The sequence below is a fragment of the Onthophagus taurus genome, chromosome 6 (genome assembly GCF_036711975.1).
Source record: "Onthophagus taurus isolate NC chromosome 6, IU_Otau_3.0, whole genome shotgun sequence".
Classification (NCBI taxonomy): domain Eukaryota; kingdom Metazoa; phylum Arthropoda; class Insecta; order Coleoptera; family Scarabaeidae; genus Onthophagus; species Onthophagus taurus.
Window position 1 is genome coordinate 17,587,977 of NC_091971.1, and position 27,176 is coordinate 17,615,152.

Consider the following 27,176-nt stretch of genomic DNA (forward strand, 5'->3'; position numbering starts at 1 on the left):
AATCAATTTTGTATGTCCTTTATAGAATCATTAACTATGCATTTGATCATGTGATGATCTTTAGCAAAGTTGTTGTGCATGAGCCCACAAAGGTTTCTAAGTTGGTACGACCAATTTTCGAAATCAATAAAATGACTCAAAATGAATTGAATATTTGCGTAATGTCTTTCCTTCAAATTTATTTTAGTTGCTGGCGTAGCAACGAGCGTAGGGTACAGCTAGTACCCTAAAATAAGGGTTCCATTCCTTAAATTTATTTAAAAACAGTTTGTTTATCAATAATTTGTATATCATTTTTTAATTTTTTTCTATAGTATTAACGATTGTTCTTGGTATTCTTGAAAAAGATTTTGCAGTGGGAACAAATGGGTTACTTAAAAGAAAATTAAGAATATCTTTGGTTAAATTCTATAATTAAGGGGTTTATAAAAAAAAAACATGCATTTTTAAAAAAGGCAACTACCAATTTATTCTACCAAAATAAAGCGTATAATACAAAGGTGAATACACAAAAAAAAAACAGTAGACAATTCGATTTTACATATCTACGTAGACTAGTTATTAGTTTTTTTAGGTTTTTAACTTTCATTTACTTCTTACTTTCCAATTACACAATTATACAATATAACTTATGACAATAATTTATTACACGATTATTACAATGTAATAACTTTTTTTATTACCATCATTCTTTAAAGATTGTTTCCTGTGTTGAGCATAACAGATATTATTCCTTTTTCGATTATCCTTAGCTTTTACATATGCCTTTCCTTTTTATGTTTTGTTATTGCTAAAATTTGGTATATTTGAGCATATAATATATCAAGAAATTAGTTTTTTCACAATTATTTCGTAACAAAAAAAAGTCTGTTTTTAAGCTCACAATTTTCAACGAAAACAATTTTTTTTTAATCTTTTAAACCACAAATTTATATTTCTAATATAATATGTATATTATTATTAACATCATCAGCACAAGTTCCATTCATCAAGGTTTGCTTTATACATAATATTATTACTTCGCAAGTTTTATTTTTACAATATTTTTTTAAACAATTATTTTCTGTCTGTTTCTGTTAAAATATTTAACTGCGCAAAGAGAAAAATATAGTTGAATTTAAAAAATAAAATAAATTTATGGCAGCCAGTGTGTAACTTTACACAAACTACACTTAAAAAGTAAAAAATTTAACCTAAACATTAAAAATTAATGTAAACTATTTATTTTTCAACTACATTCTTCTCTATTTTTTTTTATTAAAACGATACAATAAAATGGGCCGAATCATATTTGATGGTCTTACGTAATAATAATAATTTAGAGTTAATTTAAGATTATTAATTATTAATTAATAAAAATAGTATCAATCACAGACAATTCGCAACATATAATTTATAAATACGTTATTCTTTTAAGATTATTTCGTACAAGTTTTTTTTAAATCTTTTAACTACTTATTTCTTTATCCTTTAAGGTAGTTAACAGCTATTTTTGTGTGTTTTTATAAATAACTACTGGCGGTACCTAACACATCTATAACTACGTCTGTCAATACAAATTAAAATTATTAAAAAAAAACTTAAGACTTTCAAAGATTGTTTGTAAAATTCTATTTTGTTAAGTAAGTTTTGTAATTTATATAATCATTATTTACATAAGTAAGTGAATAAAAAGCAAAAAAATTGATAAAACACTTTGGAGTTAAAAATAACTAAACATTTAATGCGATATTAATATCATTCGAGCAAGATTTTTGGGTAAATATCAATTATCATTTAATTTTGATGTTAGATTAATACTAACTTCATAAAACTGAAAAATATTAAATCAAAAAAAAAAATATTGCTCGCATAATTTCATCTTAATATATACTTTTTTAATTTCTTTTCATAATTATATAAATACAACACTTAATATTACAACATTACCCTACTACGTACAGTCTCTCTTACCATTAAACTGATTTCTTTCTTTCTTTCTTTTTTAAACATCTATTTACAAAACTTTATTTCAATATTCAATCAATAAAAATACAAGCTCCAATTAAATTTCTTTTTAGATTTCTTTCAGCTTTTCTTACAAATTCTTTTCTTATTAAATCTTTTTTAATGATGATTCACACAATTTTTTTTCTTTACTTTATAAATTATCAATTAAGCATTAGATTAGATTATTACAAGAGTACAATTTGTAAAAAATAGTTGCCAATAGTTGCGCCAAGTTTTTTCTAAAGCTGATTAAAGTTAACAAATAAACAATTTTTCAAGTTTAACACGTTTCTTTTTTATCACTCACAATTTGCAAAAAACTTACGGAAGCCTTTTTATTATCATTTCCTTGCGAAAAAATCTGTTTTGTATAGATTTTTAGGTAATTATTGAAAAAAAGATGTTGATGTATTGATGATTATCAATGTATAAGCAACCTAAATAATATATGAAATGTTTAACTATCTTTTTATTATAAAAAAATCAAATTTATGTAATAAAATTAAAATAAGCTGATATTATTACAATCAATATCATTAAATAATTTATATGATATATCATTTGGGTTACTTATGCATCATTAATCATAATAATCATATCAATATATTTCTTTTTATTTAAGGATTTTTATCCCTATAATATTCTTTGCATGCAAATCTTTCCTTTAACTTTCATTTAACCGTTTTCATTTACATCCTCTTAATAAGTAGGTAGCGTTATTTTTTTATACATTTCTATTCAGTTCGGAGATTTATAGTTTTGACACGAAACACACACATTTACTTTTAAATTTTAGTTATCACTCACGGGAACGTTTCTTTCCTCTCTCATTTTTTTGTTTATTTTCGTTTATTCGATATTCGCATGTTGTAATAATAATAATATAAAAAGAAGTATCAGTGGAGGTTTAAACGTAGTTGTGTTACTACTAGATGGTGTACGAGCCGTTGTTGTATCAGGACGTCCATATTCAGGGGTTTCACCTTTTCTATTTCCATTTCCTTTTTCTAAGAGAAAAAAAAACGAACATAATTTAAACAATAATTTACAATGTAGACCATGTTTTGTGATTAAAATGAATAAAAATATAACTATGTTTAATGTTGGTTTCGTACATTCAAAATTTTGTTTTAGTAGTTTTGTATTAAAACGAAAAATGGTCAAAACAAAAAACAGTTTGTTAGTACATTCTAAGTGTTTTTATGGTTAAATGATATAAACGGAAAACAAAACAAAAATTACCAGTGCTTGGACCGTCACCTGAGCCTGAGTAGACTGTTTCATTTTCTTCATCAATACCTCCATACCCAGAACCAGACCCACCATCCGGATCATCACCTTGTTGTTGAACATAATTGTCTGCTTCAGGTAAATTTACACCACCCAACGATGATATTACAGTCTAAAAACATTTTTGTTGATAACATATTTAAAAAAAAACATTAATTAAGTGTAACTTACCTGATGAACATGACGTAATTTATCAGCTAAAGCTGCAATTCGAGGATCAGTTATGTCCATTCTTGGTTTAACTTCAGGATTATATTTCTCCATTCCCAAATTAGCATCAACAACAGTTTTGGTGTATCTATAAAAATAAGTTTAATAATAATCAGTTATGATAAACATTTAGATGCCATTTTAGGATGGTGTTCATGATTTTCGATTCAAATTTCAGGATTTCATAGTCAAAGATATTTTCGTAATGTACCAAAGTAAATACATAAGTGCTTTCTACAACTTTTAGTTGATTAGATAAATAAAAAACAATTTTAGTCTAACAATAAATGTTATTTGAGGTTAAATATCTTTTAAGCTTTGAATAAACGTGGGTCTGAAGATGCACAGCTAAATTCGAAACTTTCTAGTTCCAGGTCTAGTGTTGAGCGTCAAGTTGTTGCATATTTTTATTGAACCAAGAGTAGAAAGATGTGTAAACGAATACACATACTTAAGACACACTATTAGAATGGGAAAAGAAAATCAAAACATGTAGAAATCACAAGGCGCATACGATTGACGTAGACTAAGAAGCGATAGGATCACTATAAATCTAAAGCGAAAGGTATATAACACGAGTTTTCTGCCCCTACAAACATATGGACTGGAAACAATCAGTCTAATAAAAGCATGTGCAAACAAAGAGCTAACAACTCAAAGAACTATGGAGCGATGCATGCACTATGCGATAAAATAAGAAACGAAAACATTAGAAGATAAACAATGGTTGCTGATATAATTCAAGAAGTGGCTAAGATGAATTGGCAATGTGCTGGGCATTTGGCCAGGCTGACTAGTGATAGGTGGACATATAGAGTAGCAGTGTGGAGGTCTAGGCGAGCTAAAAGAAGCCACAAAAACGTTTGGTGGACGACATTACGGAAGTGGCAGGTTGATTGCAGCATAGAAGAGCATAGAGAGATGCTGTTCTATGAGAGTTCAAGTTGATGAAGAAGCAGAAGAAGAAGAAGAAGAGTAGAACTGACACTAAACCTAAAACTAGAAACATTCGGGTTTAGCCGAGCGTCTCAATAATACTAATAACAAAGCAAATGTAACTAAAAATTAAAATAGGCTTCCAATACTGATGAGGGCATTTGAAGAAACTCCTCAACATTATAGAAAGCGCAGGTCATCAGAAGACGTCACACTCCTCTCCTGAATGATAAGGAATTTGATAGTTTGATTTGTAACGTGCCTCGTAAAAGTGAATATCAGAACTTTTTGGGAAAGAATTTTGGGAAGAGTGGACGTAAAGAAGACACCTTTGGATAAATATCGAGGATAAGGCAAGTATCTTATGTTTTAGAAAAAGTGGCTTGCAGTTTGTGGAATTTTTTTCACCTGTTACAGCCCTTACTGCTGTCTTTTATTGCAGGAAAATATATTTCGCCACCGATCAGTTCACCCAAAATAAGATACCATATGATGCCTTACTATGAAAGTTCACAAAGTACGTAGCCCTAGCTGCCTCATATCCAGCTATTGCTCTAATACGCCTGATAGTAAAAATCGCAACTGCTAGAAATCTTTGAAGATGGTATTACAGAAATCCCTAGAAATTTTATTAGTTCTTGCTCCCGTCCCTCAGGTTTTGTCGTAAGTAGAAGTTTCTGCGTCTTGTCAACACTTACCTTCAAGCTATTAGCCCCAAACCATTCCATAGCTTCAACCATAATAATTTCAGTGTTCTTTTTAAGCTCACATTTATCTTTCGATGTTAGCATGAAAGACGTGTCATCAGCGTAGGTCATTTATATAAATAATGAAAAGTACAAGACCCAGAATTGATCCTTGTGGTACATCAGAACTAATATTGGTAAATTCTGAAGTTCAGCCCCCTTCTATTGCACGCACTGCATTCTATTGCTTAGATAACTACGGATCAAGTTTACTTAATAGAGTCTCATGTTGGAATGCCTTTGATAAATCACAGCATAATAATTCAACCTCTTCTTTCTCATCGAACGCTCGTGCCACAGCATCAATCAAGCTTGTCAGAACCGAGGTGGTAGACTCTTGACTGCGGTAATCATGCTGGGCTTCATTAAACAACTTGTTGTTTTCCATATATTCAATCAATCTACATTTTAATAAAGATTCAACAATTTAAAAACTGAAACTACTTTAGCCACTTTAAGTTTGTCAGGGAATATGTCGTTTGTAAAGCAGCAATTTACTATATTGGCAATGGATGTGACCAATACCTCGATAACCTTCTTAAGAATGTAGGTAGAGACGCTGTAAATATCAGTGATTATCTTGTTTGACAAGGAAAGAACCGTTTGTAGTATCTCTTGTTCGGTAGTGGGCTTTAAAAAGGATGGTCTAGGTTTAGGTCTTCCGCAAATATCTCAGCCTATGATGCAAATGGGTTCGATCTACAATAGACCATATATACACTTTGTGGCAGATTTTGGAGAAGGGTTACAAATATGACTTTGATATGAACCGCTTGTTCTTCGATTTTTAACAGGCTTTCGACTCAGTCGACAGGCGGAAGCTCTTTCAGAACCTGTTGCTGCTGGGTATCTTGTACAACTAACATTGAAGAAAACCAAAGCCGTGGTGGTGGTAGCAGGAAATATGACAGATATCTTTGAAATTAGAAGCGGAGTCAGACAGAGAAATGCCTCGCTTTTTAACTTAACACTTCCCGCGGCTATCAGTAATTATTCGAAAGGGTAACTTAACAACTAAAAGCAGGCAAATTGTCGGATACGCGAATGACATGGTTATAATTGGGCAAAATGATGTAACAATAAGGGAGACGTTCCTTGATTTAAAACCGAATATATGAAGATGTCAAGTACTAGTACTGGTTAACTAGAACAATTCTGTAAGTAATGAAAGAAAGACAAGAATAGGAAAGGGCAATAAAGCTTATTTCGCAAACAAGAAACTGATGTGTTCGAATAGAGCTAAGTCACAGCTCTAAAATGAGAATATATAAAAGTTTAATACTAAAAAAAGCAGAAGAAGATCTAAGAAAGTTTGAAAGAAGAATACTGAGAAGGATATTTGGTCCAATATAAGAACAAGTTGGAACTCGAATGAATTTTGAACTCAGTCCCCTGGTTGGTGATGCGAACATAAGCAGATTTGTTAAATCTCATCGAATTAAATGAGTGGGGCACATAAGAAGAACGGAAGACGATAGAAGTGCAAAAATCCTTACAGAAAGGAAACTAACAGAGAAAATACAAAGAGGAAGACCTCGTAAAAGATGTTTTGACGACGTGAAGGATGAATTCAGGGCGATGGCATTGAGAGACTGGTGGAGAGTGGCTAGGAGTAGACGGGAATGGTGTAGAATTGTTGAGGAGGCCAAAACCCACGCAGGATTGTAGAACCAAGAAGAAGAAGATGTTAAGTTATTTGGATTTAATGCAAAAAAGTAAATAATAAAATTCGGATAATAAATTTTAAGTTTAGTAACTTCCAACTAACGCCATCTTTTGCCTGACGTTCGTTTCTATTGACAATTGTGGACTCACAGCATTGTATTACAATTAATAATTAAAAATTATTATTATTAATTAAAAAGAAGAATAAATTAAACAATTTTTAGAAATTGCGAATTAAATAAATTGTAGTCAATTTTAAGTTGGCACTTCTGAATTGAAAATTAAATTCAAGATGACAATGTCATCGACATCAATTTTAACGATTCATCAAAGAATAACGAATTTGTAGCGGTTTTTGTGTCGACTCCAGGTAAAATTTAAAAAAAGGTTACCTTTTTATTAATTTTAATCGTTACATTAAAAAAATTTCAAATAAAATTATTATTTTGACATTTAAATTTTTTTAGGTTATGTTAATTAAGTTAATTAAAAGAAATGTTTAAAGAAAAAATACTTACTCTCCAATTCGTTCACCATTCCAACATTTCTTATCTCTGGTTTCCGCAAAGTCCTCTTTACACAAATTCTCAGCCAAGTTGTCGTAGAAATTCTTACTTTGTGCGATCGACGTTAGGAAGTTATTGATTTGGGCGACCGGTAACTGAGAGAAGTTTCTGCTGCTCGACATCCTTTGCTTTCCGCCTCCCGTTCCACCACCTCCGTTTTCGCCAACTTCCGCACTACCATCGGACAACAATGGGTACTCTTTTTCTGCGAACTTTAGCGGACCGCAATTCCTCTTCACCTATAATACAAATTCAAACACTATTAGCCAAGAAGAAAAGAAAAATAAAATCGAAATCATTTTCGTTTTCACTAAGAAAAGAAGTTTTTGAAAAGAAGAAAGAAGGCTTTCGAAGTAGTGCCCAAAAGAGAACCGGTCCTGCAAAAACTTTTTCTTTAAACTCATTCGAAGCTGTACTGTTAGGATCAACGATCTCAAGAACGAAACCGGACGCTTTTAATTTATAAATTATAATCGCCTTTTTTTAACCGATCTATTGTTCGGCAAAGTCATTTACATCTCGTGATAGATTATAAAGCAAGGAAACTTAAATTATAATTAAATTGAATGAGATACGTTTATAATTTCTCAGAAATGTCCAAAGCAATAATTCAATCTGTTTCTGGCAAGTGACATTCAAAGGAAAGGACTTGTAAATGACTTTAGTGAATCACCTTTCAAGATTTAAACGACTTAATTAATATCTAAAATGATCATTCCAAGATATGTTCCTGGAGATGACATTTAAAAATTAAAATTTGTTTCATCTTAACTAACATAATACCTTTTGTAAATGTAACTGATACGTTTAAGAGCCACTCTTTCTTTTATCAAATAATAACTTGCGTAAATTGTCGTCGTAAATAGCCATTTTTTTGTAGCAAGCTTAAATAATTAAAATTTTAAGCAGGTCTCGTTCAGTTGATGATATTAGTTAAGGGTTAATATTAGTATTTATTTTTTCGAGATTAGAATGTACGTGGACAAAGAGATTTTATTTTAACACAAGTCTTTTTTCAGATAAATACCCATGTGTACGCGGAAATGGTGGAATAATAACCTTGCAATGCTCAAGAGGAGAACAAGTAACTCTAATAGAAGAAAAGACTGATTATGAAAAGGCTATTATAGGTAAAAATACAAACTTTATCTACGAATGCAAAGTTAGTCATTAAAAGGAAAGTTAACTACTTAAACAGTTTGTAAAAACAAATATAAGTTCAGAAATTTTAAAAGTTATTAATTGAATAACTTTGTAAAAATTTCTATAGATTCTTAACAAGTTTGAACGAGTTCGCCGAGACATTTATCGCCAATTAGATCACGACAATAGTCTCATTAGATGGTATTCGCTATAGTCAGACCATCTGTTCGTTTTCAACCCGTTGTACTGAATACCTTGAAAATCTTAATAATAACAATTCTAATAAATATTAATATTTGTGAAATGTGTATACAAAACAGGTAAATGAAAGTCCGTCTAGTTTTACTTCTAGTTTTACTTCTAGTTTTACACTAGAATTAACACAAGACCTAGAACTAGAATCATTCCGGTTTAGCCATACTGAAAGACGTGCGGCTAAACTCGAAACTTTCTAGTTCTGGGTCTAGTGTTAGTTCTAGTTTTGCACTATCACTAGAACTAACACAAGACCTAGAACTAGAATCATTCGGGTTTAGCCGTCTTAAAAGACGTGCGGCTAAATCCGAATGTTTCTAGTTCTAGGTCTAGTGTTAGTTCTAGTAGTAGTGGCTAGGTCTAGTTTTAGTTGTTATTCACCGTTAGATTATTGCATATTTTTATTGAACTAAAACAAGAACTAACACTAGATCTAGAACTAGAAAATGAAATTTAAGTAATGAAAATTTTAAAGTTATTAATTAAATAACTTTGAACGAGTTCAATTTCATAGACATTTATCGCCAATTAGATCACGACAATAGTCTCATTAGATGGTATTCGCAATAGTAAGACCATCTGTTCGTTTTCAACCCGTTGTACTGAAGACCTCGAAAAACTTCCATTTTTGAAAAAAGGTTTTTCGTTTAACGGCGAACGCAACGGTAGGTACACGCCTTTAACGGTCTGCTACCGGACCGTTTTTATATATAAAAAAAGACAACTCCGAAACTCTTTTTTGAGCCCGACTTTCTCTCTTATCCATATATGGACTTAGAAAAATAACCGGTCACCGTCACTGCTATTTTAATTAATTGGCAGGTTAACAAATAGTAAAAAAGAAAAATAGAAAGAGCTCATTCTATCAAAATTCCTTTATGAAACAAAAAGAAACCATACTTTATTAGGTGTTCTTTTTTTGCGTTAGATTGTGAAGACCTAAAGTATAGAAAGGTGTGAGTCATGGCAAACACACCGTCGTAGGTAAGGTTGTGTTTTATAAAAGAAGGTTTTCACGAACAGCACCGACAAGTGTGCCCGGGTATTATTAACGGAAGAATGCGAGGTGAACACGATCCTCCTATGACTCAGACTTGTTTCATCCTAAACCCTTTTGCCCCTTTTTGGTTTTGGATAGGTCATGACTCGATGCAAAAATATACTTTGAAACAACTTTAGTTTTTACTTCTAATTTATTAGTGAATTGGTGGATTTACAATATTAAAATAAAAAATTGCAATTTTTTCATTTGTTCATTCAGTACATCTACTAACTAAAAGACAATGTTGTCCTAAAATACATGGACGTTGAATTAGTTCAAATAACTTTACTCAAGTGTATGCAACGAGCTCGACATTGATAGAATAAACTTTCACACAAAGTGAATACATCGATATATTGTAGAAAGAGGAAATCAATGTTACAAATACCTTCCCAACTTTGTATGTACTTAATATTCACTATTTGTTTTGCACTGAAATATAGACAAAGTCTAAAAGCTCGCATTATACGCACTTTCTTACTTCTAAACAGCCACTCGTTGGTATTTATTCTACAAATGTTGTATAATCAATTTAGAGTTAAAATTTTCTTAGCTGAATACCTAGTAGCAAGAAGTATCGTGAAGTAGATGGCGTCACCTTGTCACCAAGTTAAATATAAATATACAAACCTTTTTCTTGCATTCTAGACATAAAAATACGAATATGTAGTCTTTCGTTTTTACTTACTTTTTACCAGGTATGGCTTGCATGTTTCTTGCTCATTTATCTGCTAAATTATCGTTGTGCTCATCTTCACCATAACCTAATAAATTTCTTTCGCCGAACATATGTTCAAGTAACATTCTGAGTTCGCGAAGTAACCTATTATACAAACGATCTTTCAGGTCGAGTTCAAATAATTCCTTAGCTGCGTTTTTCATCAAGTCCATTTTAATTATAATTGACCTACACGATATGATTTACGCAAAATATAAGTATTTATATTGAGGTGGCGGTAAAATATTGTCATTGGCCAAGGTGGTTCGACGATTTTTTTGATAACAGGATTCATCTATCTCTATAGAATGTGTATTGATGAAAACTACAACACCGCTTAATTTCTTTTAGGCACTTGCAAGAGTATTACAAAGTCTTTATGTTATTTGCCTCTTATGCGTGGGTTTACTTACATTTTATATCTTTTCATAGTGACAACCTTTTCAGTTGCACTATTAGCTTTTACAAGTTTTCCCAATTCTATTGAAGTGTACCAATTTTCTGTTGTGGCATTGCGGTTACTGCAACTGGGGAGGAATCATATTAACTAACGTGGCTACTAAAGCATTAAGTATGATAATACTAGATAAAACCAAGCTGACTTCAGGAGCCAGAGGTTATACATAGATCATATATTATTACATACATTAAAAACGATTCAAAGAAATAAACGAAATGGGACGAAATGTCCTCGTGCTGTTTAATGGACTATGTGGGAGGTTGTATGGTATACCAGGGAAATATATTTGGTTAATTAGAGCACTATATGAGAATTTCAGTAGTACAGTAGAACATGGAAATCCAACGTGGAATGAGACTGTACTATATCCTCCCATTGAATAATTAAAGGAACAATAAATAATGTTACAGGTATAAATTGAAAAGATGTTGCAAAAATGAAAGATTTGGAGATGTCAGTTATCTAATAACACATATAAGGAAACAAATGCAATACAAAGTATGGAAATTAAAGGAGGCAGCAAATAAGATTGGTGCCAATAGAAATATATAAAAAATAAAACCACTTATAGTTGGCAAAGAAATTAATCAAGGGCAAGAGATAATACAATAAGACAAGAACATGTATGAAACATCTACATTCCAATATTTATATAAATGCAAGTGGGGATAGTAAAATCAATATTGATAGACGAATAAATCAGGCAAGAACGGCGTTTAATCTGCTCAAACAATTATCATTACAGTACAATGGGACAGCAAAAATTAGATTATTTAAAAGTAATGTCATGAGCGTACTATTATTCGGAGTGGAGACATGGATGGAAAATAAATATAATATAAAACGGTTATATACAACAAAAAATAAATACTAAGAAATTATTACGAAAAATAGAAATAACGAATAAGGAAACAATCATAAGAGAAAGGAAATGGCAATGGATCTGGTATACCTTGCAATAGGGATAAAAAATATAACAAGATAATCCCTTCAATATTCTATGACAGGAACAGGAGGACGGGGAAACCAAAGGACACATAGAAACCAAACTTAAATAGAGATCTAATTGCAAGGAGATAACATGGAACCAAGTCAAGATAAAAGCAAACAATACAAGAGATTGGAAAGAACTGACCGCAAAGATAACAGGAGAATAGACCTCACCGAATGAGAACTCAACTCGTCGTCGTCTACTTAACGGTTTAGGCCTTGTTGACTTGTACCTATCTGTCATACCACCTCTTTCGTGGGCGTCCCACTGATCTTCTTCCTCTTGGATTATACTACAATGCCAATTTTGGTATTCTGTCATACTGCATTCTCTGCACGTGGCATCCATTTCTCTTTGTATTCTTTGATTTTATCGTCAACTGCGACAATTTCCAGTTCCTCTCTAATATCTTCGTTCCTGATATGATCCAATCTGTTACAACCCTTGGTCGCCATTTCCGCGGACTCTATCTTGCTTAACTCCTTTATCTTTGTCACCCATGCTTCGCTGCCAAACATCAGGATCGGTATTGCCATTTCATTTGAGTATCCTTCCTGCATTTATTACCCAAAGTTCGTCTAATAGTTCCATACATTCTTGTGAAGATTGTCAATTTGTGATGTATGTCCTAAAAGTGGCTGATCTGTTCTAAGCGAGCGTTATCAATCTATATCTTAGTTCTTATTGGTTCATTTCCTATTTATGCCATTGTTTTTTGTTTTTGTCTTAGAGATTTCGCAGTTGTAATCTCTACTTATGCTATTGCTGTATTGCTCTACTTATGCTGAATTTGATCCTTCCATTTTTTGATTGAATCCCATATAGAAATTGAATAAAAGCGACGACAGACAAAAGTCTCGTCTTATTTCTTGATTAATGTAGATCAAATCCAAGTCTTCGTCTGAGATACTGTTTATTGTTATAGCGGTGTGTCTGTAAAGGCTTTATTGCTCTGCTTAAGTGATCAGGAAAGAGAATCAAAGAGAGAGAGATCAGGAATGAGAACTAAACTAAGAACCATAAACAGAAGCAGGTAGAGTTGCCCGCCTCTCTGCCAAAATAAGCAATGAAACATCAATTAGCGCCTCTTGCTCCTTACAGGAGCTACAAGAATAATAATAAGAAGATGGGTTTATATAATTTAAAGACCGCTTATATGGTTACATCTCTTCTGTCTTATAGATGTATTGTAGCCATAGGCGGTTCTGGCATTGGTAAGATGGTGCAGTTGCAAAATGGAAACGAGCACAAAATGCCACCAACTATGGCTATGTTCTGCATGCCGATTGAATCTTTGTCACAGCAATATTGCAACGAATAACAACGATCGAATCTGTTCTTTTTCTGTCTTCTCGAGTATGTTGGTTATCAAATCTCAAGGAATTAGTAGAATGTGTATACTACTAAATATCATGACTAAATAACGCAGTAATATGTTCACGGTTTTGCTTCATTATAACTCGTTACATCGCCTAACCATCAAATATATCATGGAAATCATTTAACTACACAACACAAAAATGAACTACAACCAGATTTTATAATCATAGATAATATCAACCATCTTACCAAAATTGGTCATTAATATATAAGATCTAATTACAGTAGACATTGAAACTTCAATGCAGAATATGAAATATAAAAACAATGATTCAAAGATGTAATCCATTAAAAAAAAGGTACCTATTACAACAGCTTATTAAGAATGAACTATTTTTATTAAAAATGACCCACCGGAATTGGGAAGAGCATTTTAATTCGTAATTCAAACGCAAATTTTCTCTTTATCTGGATCTTTTTTGTCTATGAAAGGCGAGAGATAAATTTAACCACATAATGGGAAGTAAAACCTTTATAATAAAACGATTTTTATAATACATAATAAACTTATGAAGTAAAGTAAATAGCATTGAGTCAGTTTGGTTCATTTACTTCATAGTTTCCCATATCTTTCTCTTACCAACCCCCACGGTATAAAGCCTTTTTTGATAATAAGTCTCTTTGAACTTCCCATGTTCGTTCTCCGATTTTAAGTCAGAAATTTATTATGAAGCATTTTTAAACAACTCTCGGAAAAAAGTGAAACTTACATCGTGATGTAATATAGTATGATTTGTTAAATGATTACGGTTTTATCTTTCGGCAAAATCAAAAAATATAAATTAAAGTTAAAGTTATCTTGTTGTTAGATACATTTCTATGGTATTATGTAAGAACGATTTAACATATGGTACAAAATTCTGCTAGATAATTGGTCTATATAATTGACACTAATATAAGAATACGTGTGTGTATACATACTGTTTGTATACCTAATGTTATGGAAAGTTGAAGAAATGAAAATAATACCGAAACCAAACAATATTCCAAAAAAGTATTAACAACTGAATTGGACAACATGGAACCGTTGAATTAATGTATAAAATAGTGCGAATTACGCAAGAGAAATTCATTAATTCTTATCTAAAAAAAAATCTTTTTAGAATAGATACAGTAAGATGGTGTCTAGCTGTTTCCAACTAGTTTCCTTGGTCTGACATTATACCTTATCTAAACTGTTAATATGCTAACGAAGATCTCAACCACAATCCTTAAGTTGCTTCAAGAACTCCTAGCTGGTGTGAGTAAATGAAGATAAATTGTGTAAAAATTACAACAAACACAAAATTCCAAAACCACTTAAATCGAATGTTATCTATATCACCTCGCTTCGGAATGTGTATTAGGTGCTAGTAAATGAGAAGATCATATCTTAACGTTCAAAACAAATTACTTTTATATAATTTAATCATGACCTCACGACTGTTTAGTCAAAAAATGTATGGTATACAAGATATTTCTACTGAACTTTTTAATTACTTAAAGCCATCTATGGAAGTATTGATCAATTTCGATTTTTCCCCAAAAAAGGTAAATCGTAACTTTCAATCTTGAGGGATTTATTAAATGTTATTGCCATCCTTATAAAGAAGGTAGTACACGTGGGACGATGCTCGGATATTGAGTTCCGGTTTTCTAGATCACATTTTGTGATGTAAACCCGATTGATGTCCTTAACTGACTTTTTCGTTTTATCCTTTCATTGAAATCTGAAAGTTTTAAAAGCTTCCTCGGGCATTAAGGCTCTCTGCCCTTCCCCTCCGAATACCAAACGCAAACCGAATAAATTAAAATCCCCTAAACTCGATCCTTTCCGACAACAACAAAACGCATTTAAGGCCCGCTTAAAACAACAGTGTTCATTGCCGGTCGTGATTTTACCTACTTTACAGGATCGAAAGGATTTTTTTTGGGTTTTTATAGAGAGAGCTTTGCATGCGAATTCGGGCTGATAATGCGGCCCATTTATTCACCCCACCCACACATACAAGGGGTTTGAACAAAAGATATTCGTAACCGAGGACGATTTTTCACCTTTTTTACAGTTTTGTTCCGATATTTTTTTTTCTCCCTTCAAGCTATTATTTGTTCAGCGGTTTCGTAGTTTTCTCCGCTCCTGAAAGTGATGGGCGTGATGTATTGACTGGTTTTACGTCGTTTTAAGTTTAAAACTACTAACTCAAGAGACCAAGAAATGCTTTTCCAGAAGTAAAAGAAATGTTGTATCATTTTCTATATCTACTAAACCCCGTTTGTTTTATGGTTCGCCGTAAAAAATTTACGATTGACGGTTTTTCTTTTAATAATTTTATTTTTTATGTTTTTCCTTTTTTTTATATCCGGTCATCATTTGTAAGGATAGGTTATAGAAACTTTACAAAGTCTAGATCAAGTTTTATGAGCAAAAGTTTTAGAGGTTTGCATTTTTGAGGTTTATCATTAAATATTGTTGCATTATCTTCTAAATTGTTTCAAATAATAGTTGTTAAATTGTTAGTTTATCCCAAGATTAAGTGTTCATTGAAATAAGTGAGGACAAGTTAGGCCACACCCAGTCAACTAATCACGAGTATTTATAGTATTTCGCAACCCAAATTTCACTTTAGCGTTTCAGACTTCAGTACTACAATAAGAATTTAAAGTGCCTACATTAAAAGCTCTATATAACGGATTAATATGGAAACGGGATAAATAAGGATGGTAGAATCTAAAAGGACTGCTATATCCCAAAAATACGTGCACAGCTCGAAGGCCCGTTCGTGACGTCAGCACTGAATACAAATTAAAACTAGACCGTTTACCTGTTGTTTCGTCTTAGATTGTTGTATATTTTTATTGAACTAAAAGTTAAACTAACTGTAGACCTAGAACTAGACAGATTCGGGTTTAGCCGTCTTCAGAGATGTACAGCTAAATTAATTTCTTGAAGAATCCTTGTGGAAATATTGCCAATTATTAATTAAAGTATCCTCTTTTTAATGCAAAAAGCCGTTTTGAAAAATCACTTTTAGTTCTTGAGAAATAAATTATTGAAATGATCAACAATTCTTTCAAATATTGCAGTTTCGCCGATTAAGTTTTAAAAATTCGTATAAAATCCAGTTCTTGGAATATGAGAATGAAAATTTCTCAAAATGTTAATAAAAGTGTCCTCTTTCCGATGAATCAACTCGTTTTGAAAAATAACTTTTAGTTTTTGAGATAACAATATTTGAAGTTTTGATAAAATTTACGATGTTGCAATTTTCATCGATAATTTTCAAAATTCGCTATAAAATTAATTTTTTGAAGGGTCCTTGTGGAAATATCACCAATTATTAATTAAAGTATCCTCTTTTTAATGCAAAAAAGCCGTTTTGAAAAACCACTTTCAGTTCTTGAGAAATAAATTATTGAAATGATCGACAATTCTTTCAAATATTGCAATTTCGCCGATTAAGTTTTAAAAATTCGTATAAAATCCATTTCTTGGAATATGAGAATGAAAATTTCTCAAAATGTTAATAAAAGTGTCCTCTTTCCGATGAACCAACCCGTTTTGAAAAATAATTTTTAGTTTTTGAGAAAACACTATTTGAAGTTTTGATAAAATTTACGATGTTGCAATTTTCATCGTTAATTTTCAAAATTCGCTATAAAATTAATTTCTTGAAGGATCCTTGTGGAAATATCATCAAATAATTCAGTGAAGTATCCTCTTTTTAATGTAACAAGCCGTTTTGAAAAATAACTTTTAGTTTTTGAGAAAACAATATTTGAAGTTTTGATAAAATTTACGATATTGCAATTTTCATCGATAATTTTCAAAATTCGCTATAAAATTAATTTCTTGAAGGATCCTTGTGGAAATATCGCCAATTATTAATTAAAGTATCCTCTTTTTAGTGTTGCTTCGTTAGTTAAATCAGTATCAAAAAAGTTTATCTTATCAGCTTTCTTAATAATTTCATTTTTATTCAAATATCGCAATAATGTGGCAATATAAGGTATCATTTCAGAAATGCATAGATATGCCGGATATCCGGCCGAAGGAGATGCCGAATATCATCGGCTTTTCGCAAAATCATTATCGGTTCCATCACTATTCCAGTATATAGGTATTTATAACCAAAATATTTAGTATTCATCTAACTATATCATCCATAAAGATTAACCAAGATTTAATCATTTTATATTTATATAAACTAATTCGAATTTATTTCAAGTTATGAAACGAAAAATTTATGTTTACGGTAAACTAACAAAGTTTATTTTCACGAGCGTAAAGTATACTTCCTCAATTTTCGTAGACCTCTAGGAAGTAAGTAGCATGTAATCCAAGAATAGATTCTAGTGAAAATATCTAAATACTCTCGGTTTTCTCCGCCTTCCTCGACTCATCAGCCGTTTTTTACTCGTCGTCGACTCGTGCCTATATTGAGCAAATAAATTGCTTAACTAACGTGACCTTGCATTGTCCCGAGTCGTTTATTTGGTTACTTTTGGTTTAAGTTTTCAAACAAACGATAATATAGTCTTCTAGAAAAATAAGAAACAAATAGGAGACGTGACGTGTTTATCTGGAAATTTTCTGCAACGAACCGCTCGGGTTTTCAACGAAAACCACTCCTTTCCTCACCGATCTCCCCTTGAACTAGGTCAACGTTAACAATGTTTCAATCAATTTCGAGTACATTTTCAATTTGGTACTAATGCAGAGAAGTTTCGTACTGTATTCAATTCCAATATTGTAACGTTTTATACATTTTAAAATGTTGAGTTTATTGAAGCAATTCCTTCTTTAGAAGACTAAACGCAATCGATGGCGATCAAAAACTAATAAATAATACATGCAATATTTATTTGCCTAACCTAAATCATCTCATATTAGTGAATTATAACCGATTACTATAAAATAAATCAAATTTAATGATTATTGGATTATTCAACTTAAAAAAATAATAAAATAAACTGAACACGAGTTTAATTAATTAAAGATTAACACCAGTAGTTAAATTATTTTGTCATTAACGATCGTTTAAATTAAACTAAGATTAAATTATCGAGACATGTTATAAAGTTGCAATCTATTTATGATCGTAAAAAGTTGTTGTTTTGGAATCTCTTCCATGCCACCCCGTAGGAAAATTTACATTTTAGTTCCATATGCGGTGCTGTTTGGTAGATTTTTATGATGGAATACGTGATATATACGAGTTAGCGAGCTCGCTACATCGAATGACTGGGGATATTTTACGATTATGAATGGTTTATGTCTTTGGTCGGATTTTATTTCGCGTAAGTCCGTTTCTGTTAGTTCCCCAAATTGATGGGTATTAAACCCAAAAATAACTTATTTTTTTTATCGATCAATCTTGATTTTAATTCGTTTTCCGCTACCGCACACACTATTAATAATTTCAATTAAAACCTCATGTAGTCGGCGATGTTGTTTTCGATTATATCTCACTTTGAAACCGATTGGATTTCCTCTATACGCTATTAATGATGAACGAATGGTACTTACGTTTGATCTTCGGCGTTTATAGGAAACATACGCTTTTATTTCTATTTCTAGACAAAGTTATAACTTTCATTCAGAGTTTATGTATTTTAAAGCTGATGCTTAAGTGTAGTAAAAAGACAATCATAAATGCCACGTTGAAAATGGGTAACATATTAATACGATTAAATTAATCGTCAGTTATTCGCCTTTGGCATTGAATTCTCACGTATTTTCCATTAAAGCTCACCGCTTCCTTATCGTCCCCGGCACGTTAAGCTCGCCTATCCTATATTGAGATAGTGCCCGCATGGTACCAGTGTTAAAACCGGGCTTAGGAAACCGGAAAACTAACCACCGATGTAATTAAATGGAAGAACGGAGCTTGCGGCCGCTTATCCAAATACAGAAACCGACGTAATTATCACGTATCTGGTCATGGCAAGGCGACCGTTCTGCACTTCTACTTATTATTTATCGTTACGTGTACCAACCTGTTACCTCAGAACTTGTTCAAATTAATAAAGTTATATCTGTAGGAATTTAATTATATTTTTGTGGTTATGTTAATAAATTCAATAAATTATTGATATTATTACGTTCATATTTGATTTGTTTTATTATTTTGTATTTGATAAATACAAAATTAGCTAATACCGGCTCCTTATTTGCTTTGCAAAGTTGTTTGTTAATATCCATACATTCTTTCACTAATAATATACTACCAAGACATTCTCATAATTTTCAAATACTCATCAGGAGACGGTTAAGAGCTGGTTAAGAAGGCATCAAAACATAATTTATGAGACTGCGAACCCAGTATACTGTCTATGGCAATAAAATATGGGAATCAGAACGTATATAGTGTAGTGATGGCAAAAGTGGAATTGGTTCCAGGTAATCGGAACACGCAAATATTAGAAGTCCGAAAACAGACAGCTTTCAACCGAATCAAAAATTTTGCTACAACTCGTCATTAAGCTTAGTAAAAAAGACGCAAATAAATGATAGGATTTCATGTGAGATATTGAAGAAATGGATAGAACACGTCTATTTACGAAAGGTAAATTAATTAAGAAGACGCGAAAGGAATAAACAGTTGTAAAGTATGACAAATAATACTAATAAATAAGGCAATAATAAAATATATACCAATTAGTATATATTAATGGTATCAAGATATTGTAGAACTGACACTACTTTAATGGTTAATTCCTTGATATTTTGCGTATGTATATACTTTTTCTGAAAAGCAGAATGGGGCAATCTTTGGGTGAATTATAATAAAATCAAGAAATTGCAGAGAACTTATGCTATCATTTTATTTAATCGACAGCAGGAAAATTGAGATGATTATTTGCCTAACATAAATTTCAACATCAGAATCAGAAGGTTAAATTTATTTTTCTTCTATACTTTGGTATTTGATTCGTGTAGTACTCCACTGTTAATAGACAATCTTTTTTTTGGCTTCCAAATTTTATTTTTTTTTGCGTTCATTTCTGTCAGATTTTAGTTTCCTAGTTTTATCAATTTCTACAATTCCAACTTTCTCTGTAGTACTCGTATAAATACTCGTATAATTTGCTTAAACGAGACTTTCCACTTTCCCGGTGGCGCTTCAGAGGGACTAACATCTGCAGGGTTAAACCTTACATTTGAAAGTATGTTTATGACCGCTCGTGTTACTTTACTAACAACTTCATTTAGCAAGGAAATGATGAAAGGTTTTCTCTAATAGTATCTAGCAAACATTTTGTAATTCATGTACTTTTCAACGTTATATGCACCAGTACCGATTTTAAAACGAAAAGTATCAGCACCATCAAATATAGTCAAAGATATGTTGGCTCAACTGTTAATCAGGTAACATCATTAATAAGGCATCTTTGTTTAAATGTCCATAAATCGGCATGTCCAGAAACTACATTTTATGAGAACAGTAAAGCAGAAATAAGGTGGCCAAATAAAAACCAACGCACTATATGTGTGGAGACTAGGAATAAGTTTACTCGTTTTTAACCTGATAATGGACAAAATTATACAAGAAAATTTGAATTTGGACGATAAAATCGGTAAGCAAAAAGTTTGTTATAGCAGAAATGGAAGATAATCTGCAAAAACACCTTTTTAAATTCTATCAAGTAATTCAACAACTAAACATATTATATTCATCGATAAATAAAAATCGTGACAATCGCTAATGAATCAATTGGATACAACTTTGTGGTAGAAAACAAGTCAGTCAGTTCAAATATCTTGGACTTAATGTCTCCTGGAGTGATGAGCCAGCAGAAGACTTAGGAAACCACACCAATAAAGTGATCAGGATGTCAAATCAATACAAGCAAATGAACTGCAAGATAAGAATTTGTAAAATGAGCAAAACTAAGGGTACGCTAAGAGAGTATCCTGAGTGAGACTTGAAGAGACTGGATAAAAAATATAGATGTCAGGGAGTGATGTGGTATACTAGGTATGGTAAAATGGAGAAAACAAAGAAGAATTCCATAAGACACACTTCGGCTACGAATTCAAAAATCAACAGAACTAGCAGAATTTGAAGAAGAAGTATGCCGAAAAAGAAATGGCGGTACGTACTACTATACATTTTTCTCTTGCATAATTAATTGCATCTATTACTATATAAGGTATACATAGGACAATTTTAGAGTTGTTGTATATGTGAGTCTAGAATTTGAGATTAGTTTCCAAAATCTCTCCCCAAACTGTTGAGAGTAGTCAAATGTAGATCCGCGAAGTTGCCGTTAGACTTTAAAACATCGATTTCATCATACATGGAAGATTTGTGGAAATAGAGACTATCTAACTTTCTCAATTATACGTATTTTTCAACTATGATGGTGGGTGCTGGATATTCAGTCATTGCAACAAAGACGGCTGAGCTACAATCTGAACAAGAATCAAATCCTGAATTGGTAGATTAAAGATGTTTTTATGTATCTTCTTAAAAAACTAAAGCGGATGTAGTATTTAGACATAATTGGTAATTGAGAATTGGTAATTCTCATTTGTATGGCATGGACGGATAGTCTTCTTAAGCAACCGATATGATTTTCGTGCAGATTTTCATTCTTACCATTGACACATTGATCAAACACTACAGATTAAAAATGGTCAGCAATGGCTGGAATTTTGTTCCATGTCATCGTAGATAGATACCTGTTGAATGTTAAACCAACACTTTAAAAACAGGCCTCGGCTTAAATCCTTTACAATTTTATATTTGGGAACAAAGGAAATAAATTCTGTATCATGAGAAAAGTAGCACAACAAAATTCACAACAAGTGAACAAATTTTTAATTAATTGTGAAACTGCATTAAAGAAGGAGAGATGATATTTGGAGCATCTCTTGCTACACTGCTTAATGTAATATTTTAAAATAATCGGTACTTGTTATAAATATTTTAATTTATTAATAACATTGTTTATATTACGCCGAAAATAATAAAAATTGATAATAGAAATTTCAAGAAAGATTTTGCAATTCTAGTAACTAAAAAAGCAGGCGACCAAAAAATTGGTTTACCCGTCCAGAAGTTACATGGGAAAAACTAAGGGCATTAGCTTATACAATATCTTAGAATAATAAATGAGACTATTTCATAACATCTGAAGATCTTAGACAAGAAGGAACTCGTTATTTGTTGCTTGTCGCTATATTCATAGGCTTACTCTTGAAAGGTTATAGACCCATACTCCAAAAATTTTTTGTGGATATAGAAACTTCTAACAAATTCAATTCATGCATTAATTATGTATTTGAAGACAACGTCTCTGCAATGATAATAAATGTGCGTTATGGAGATCAATCTAATGAAAACTTCATGATAACCAGTAAATAAATAGTCGATATAAAGATAAACGAAGGAACAAAAATTTCCTCCAACGCTATTAATAATACATATTTAACAACAAAAAAGTATCCGTTCAAACAAAAGCCTCTATAAACCCTAAATGTGTGTACTTATAATCAATGAATGTAAAAATGAGTCTAACAATTTAAAAACTGTCATGACAATAGTTAAGTCTAGTTATGTTTATGCTGTAAACAAATATGAACTTTTCTAAGATATTAATCGATCACAGTAAATTTTTTAAACCTACCCCCGTTTTGAAACGTTAATTTCAAGCGTCATTAATCGCAATCATTAGCCTCCGGTTGGGTCGCCGTTAAAACTGGGTGGGGCGCCCCAACGCCGTCGACGAAAACTTTTCAAACTTTTCCACAAGATATTGCCTGCATGATTTACCAGACGCTGCCGTATCAGGCGGAAGTTATCTACCTGCTACGACGGCACAACCTGCAGCTAGAAATCTACTACCAGTACTTATCTACTTCACAGACGGTGGCACCGGCGCGCAGAGTTCACGTTTGCTTTCCTTAACAGCTCCTAACTCAACTCGCATAAGCATTGAAATGGGTGTCTCAGGTCCGAAGAGAAGGAGCCTATGTAAGTCTCTTTGAGCGTAATTACGGTCGGATAATTGGTTTGGCGAGGCCCGAGACGCGGAAGAAGTCTCCGATGCCAGACTGTACAGTCGGAGCCTCCGGGTACCGTGTATAAAGTTTAAAGGGACGCAAAGGAAGTTGTTTTGGAATTTTGAGGAACGTAACTAACATGCACAAAGTTATTTAAACAGATTTACCACATAAATCATTTCAAGTGATTTTAGAGAAACTTACAGAATTCAAACATTTTCTCTAATTTTTCTTCTAAATCTAAGAATAAATTATTTCAATTCCCATTAAATTCCATGATATTAAAATTGGACTAAAAAGGGGATGATAATAAAAAAATATAAAAAGTAAACTTCACCATCATCATATCCAATAAGTGGCCATTGTGCGGTCGACATTGTATCCTGGAGAGCTATGGGCCAGCACAAGAAGAAGTGGTTGAAAAAAGAGGCCAGCACGAAGAAAAGCTGTCGGGCGAACGGAGAATGAGGGAAAAAGAGAGAGAAAAGACCGGCGATCTCAGGTGATTGCATCTGCATACTCGAAATCCTGTAGTAGAGGAGGCCGTACTCGTGTCAAGTCCTCGATCCTCCCGGTCCATTGTAAAAGGGGGGAAAGAAAAGTTGTATGCAAGAATGTCGCCGCTGTGATCGAAGAGATAGAGGCCGCGGGACTACTTTTTGCCACTTTTTACCGTTCCTTGTATTCGGACACATCGAAATTCAGAAAACGATTTCGATGTCTTAAAGATATTTATTTTCGTATACAGGGTGAATCAAGTACAAGAAAATATTTTTTATCAATACACATTTTAATGAGATTATAAAAAATTATTATAGTAGAACCTACTTCGAATATAACGGACAAGATATTTTTAAGTCATTAGTAAGCGCTCATTGCTAGAATCTAACTCGGGTTATTCCTCAAGTTGCTCTAATTCATGTTCATAGATAAAGTCGGGGTATTCCCCGAGTTGTCTATACGATGTATAAATCAATGGCGGTAGTTTTAAAACTAGACCTAGAACTAGAACCCTTCGGGTTTAACCGTGTTATGAGACGTCCGGCTAAACAAGAATGTTTCTAGTTTTAGATCTAGTGTTAGTTCTAACGGTAGTGTTTGTTCTAGTTTTACTTGTTATTCAGCGTTAGATTGTTGTATATTTTTCATTGAAGTAAAACTTGAACTAACACTAGACCTAGAACTAGAAACATTCGGGTTTATCCGTGCGTGTGAAGATATATTATCTTAATATCGACTATTTATTGTTATTTACTGATTATCATGAAGTTTTCACTATATTGATCTCCATAACGCACATTTACTATCATTGCAGAGATGCTGTCTTCAAATGCATAATCATCGCATATATCCCACAAAAAATTTTTGGAGTATGGGTCTATAACCTCTCAAGAGTAGGCCTATGAATACAGCGACAAGTAACAAATAACGAGTTCCTTCTTGTCCAATTTTCTTGAAATTTCTATTATTAATTTTTATTATTTTCGGCGTAATATACAAAATAAATTAAAATATTTATAGCAAGTACTCTGAGATGTATCAATTACTTTAAAATCTTACATTAAGCAGTGTAGCAAGAGATGCTGCAAATATCATCTCCCCTTCTTTAATGCAGATGCACAATTAATTAAAAATGTGTTCACTTCAAACTAAATGTTCTGTACTCTTTGTAACAGCGATAGACGTGTGCTAATTTTCTTATGATAAAGAATGTATTTCCTTTGTTCCCAACTATATAATTCTAAAGGATTTAAGTCGAGGTATTTTTAATCTGTAGTGTTTGATCAATGTGTCTATGGTAAGAATGAAAATCTGCACGAAAATTATATCAAGTGCTTAAAAAGACTATCTCACCTACAGGATGTTCCGTCCACGCCATGCAAATGAAGATTACCAATTCTCAATTACCAATTATGTCTAAATACTACATCCGCGTTAGTTTTTTAAGAAGATACATAAAAACATCCTTAATCTACCAATTCAGCAGTGTCTTGTGGAATTCTTCTTTGTATTTTCCATTTTATCACACCTAGTATACCACATCGTTCCCTGATATCTATATTTCTTATCCAGTCTCTTTAGGTCTTAGGATACTCTCTTAGCATACCCTTAGTTTTGCTCATTTTACAAATTCTTATCTCGCAGTTCATTCGCATGTATTGATTTGACATCCTGATCAGTTTATTGGTGTTTGGTTTCTTAAGTTTTTTGCTGGCTCATGATTCCAGGAGACATTAAGTTCAAGATATTTGAACTGACTGACTTGTCTTCTACCACAAATATGTATCCAATTGATTCATTAGCGATTGTCATGACTTTTATTTTATCGATGGATATAACATGTTTAGTTGTTGAATTACTTGATAGAATTTAAAGAGCTGTTTTTGCAGATCATCTTTCATTTCTGCTATAATTAACTTTTTGCTTACCGATTCTATCGCTCAAATTCAACGACATTTCTTGTATAATTTTTTCCATTATCAGGTTAAAAATGAATAAACTTATTCCTAGTCTTCACACATATAGCACGTTGGTATTCTGTTGGTCACCTTATTTTCGCCATACTGTGCTCTTAAAATACAGTTTCTCGACATGCCGATTTATGGACATTTAAACATACTTTCAAATGTAAGGTTTAACCCTACAGATATTAGTCCCTCTAAAGTGCCACTGGGAAAGTGTAAATCTAACTCGGGTTATTCTTCTAGTTCCTCTAATTCATGTTCATAGATAAAGTCGGGGTATTCCCAGAGTTGTCTACACGATGTATAAATCAAGGGCGGTAGTTTTAGTTTTAATTGTGATTCAGTGGAAGATTGTTGTATATTTTTATTGAACTAAAACTAGAAACCATCGGGTTTAGCCGTACGTCTCATAAGATGGCTGTGTCGTAGAATGTTTCTAGTTCTAGATCTAGTGTTAGTACTAACGGTAGTGTTTGTTCTAGTTTTAATTGTTATTCAGCGCTATATTGTTGTGTAGTTTTGTTGAACTAAAAGTAGAAGTAGAAACGTCTTAAGAGTCTTAAGAGACGTACGGCTAAACCCGAATGTTTCTAGTTCTATGTCTAGTGTTAGTTTTAGTGCTAGTGTTAGTTCTATTCTATATTACATAAACGTAAATTATGTAAACTTCGTATTTTGTATTCTAAGTTGGTGACATAAAGTTATAATAACATATATTTGTTGAACCCAGACATATTTAAAACGTAATACTTTAAAATGCGATTACATCCACTTGAAAGATAATAAAATAAAGCGGCTCAAATAGTTGAAAGTACACAAGGTTTTGTTTTAACTTCTAAGCAAACCGCTAAATATTCCGACAATTACATGAATTGTAATTTAACTCTGCAATTCAATTTTATTGTTTTATACGACATTTTGTCCTTTGCTTTGTTAGGTTATTGACTTTTGAAATCTTCTTTTATCTATTTTTAGCAAATACACATCTGGTCATCTCGATATGTTCTTGTTGTCATCAGACCGTAGACGTCACAATTAAAATTATACCACTTCTCGTAGAGATTCCATTTCTCCATTAAAAATAAAATGGCGAACAATAAAATTTTATTTCAAAATAAATCTTTTATTTTCAACGTTTTTAACAAACAAAAAAGGCGATAAAATAAAAAAAAAATGATCAATAGCTATGCACTATTTTTTTTTGTGTACCTTTTTTCGTAAAACTTCAAATAAAAAGCAATTCATGTAAAATAATAAAAATCGGATTAAAACACGCGAATTGACCTGGAAAATAGGTTGCTTTTTGCTGAATAAGCTAGTTTTTTAAAATTT

The 27,176-nt window shown here is 32.1% G+C and overlaps 1 protein-coding gene and 1 long non-coding RNA gene across 3 annotated transcripts in view; one reads left to right on the top strand and one right to left on the bottom strand.

Moving 5' to 3' along the window:
- Positions 1-441: 441 nt before the first annotated feature.
- Positions 442-27,176, bottom strand: part of LOC111414071 (division abnormally delayed protein) — a 196,182-nt gene continuing 169,447 nt past the window's right edge. Inside the window, exons 4-7 of one of the 2 annotated variants that reach the window (XM_023045253.2) lie at positions 7,355-7,641; positions 3,451-3,577; positions 3,250-3,391; positions 442-2,996 (exon numbers count right to left, since the gene is read on the bottom strand). In XM_023045253.2, the coding sequence (XP_022901021.2) occupies positions 2,839-2,996; positions 3,250-3,391; positions 3,451-3,577; positions 7,355-7,641 (714 nt within the window). In that variant the 3' untranslated portion in view covers positions 442-2,838. Of the gene's footprint in view, positions 2,997-3,231; positions 3,392-3,450; positions 3,578-7,354; positions 7,642-27,176 lie in introns of both variants that reach the window. The other variant, XM_023045252.2, reaches the window with a different exon arrangement.
- LOC111414073 (uncharacterized) lies at positions 7,087-19,479 on the top strand. Its single transcript, XR_002706242.2, has 3 exons — positions 7,087-7,206; positions 8,422-8,532; positions 19,119-19,479. It is a non-coding gene; the product is annotated as an uncharacterized lncRNA (long non-coding RNA).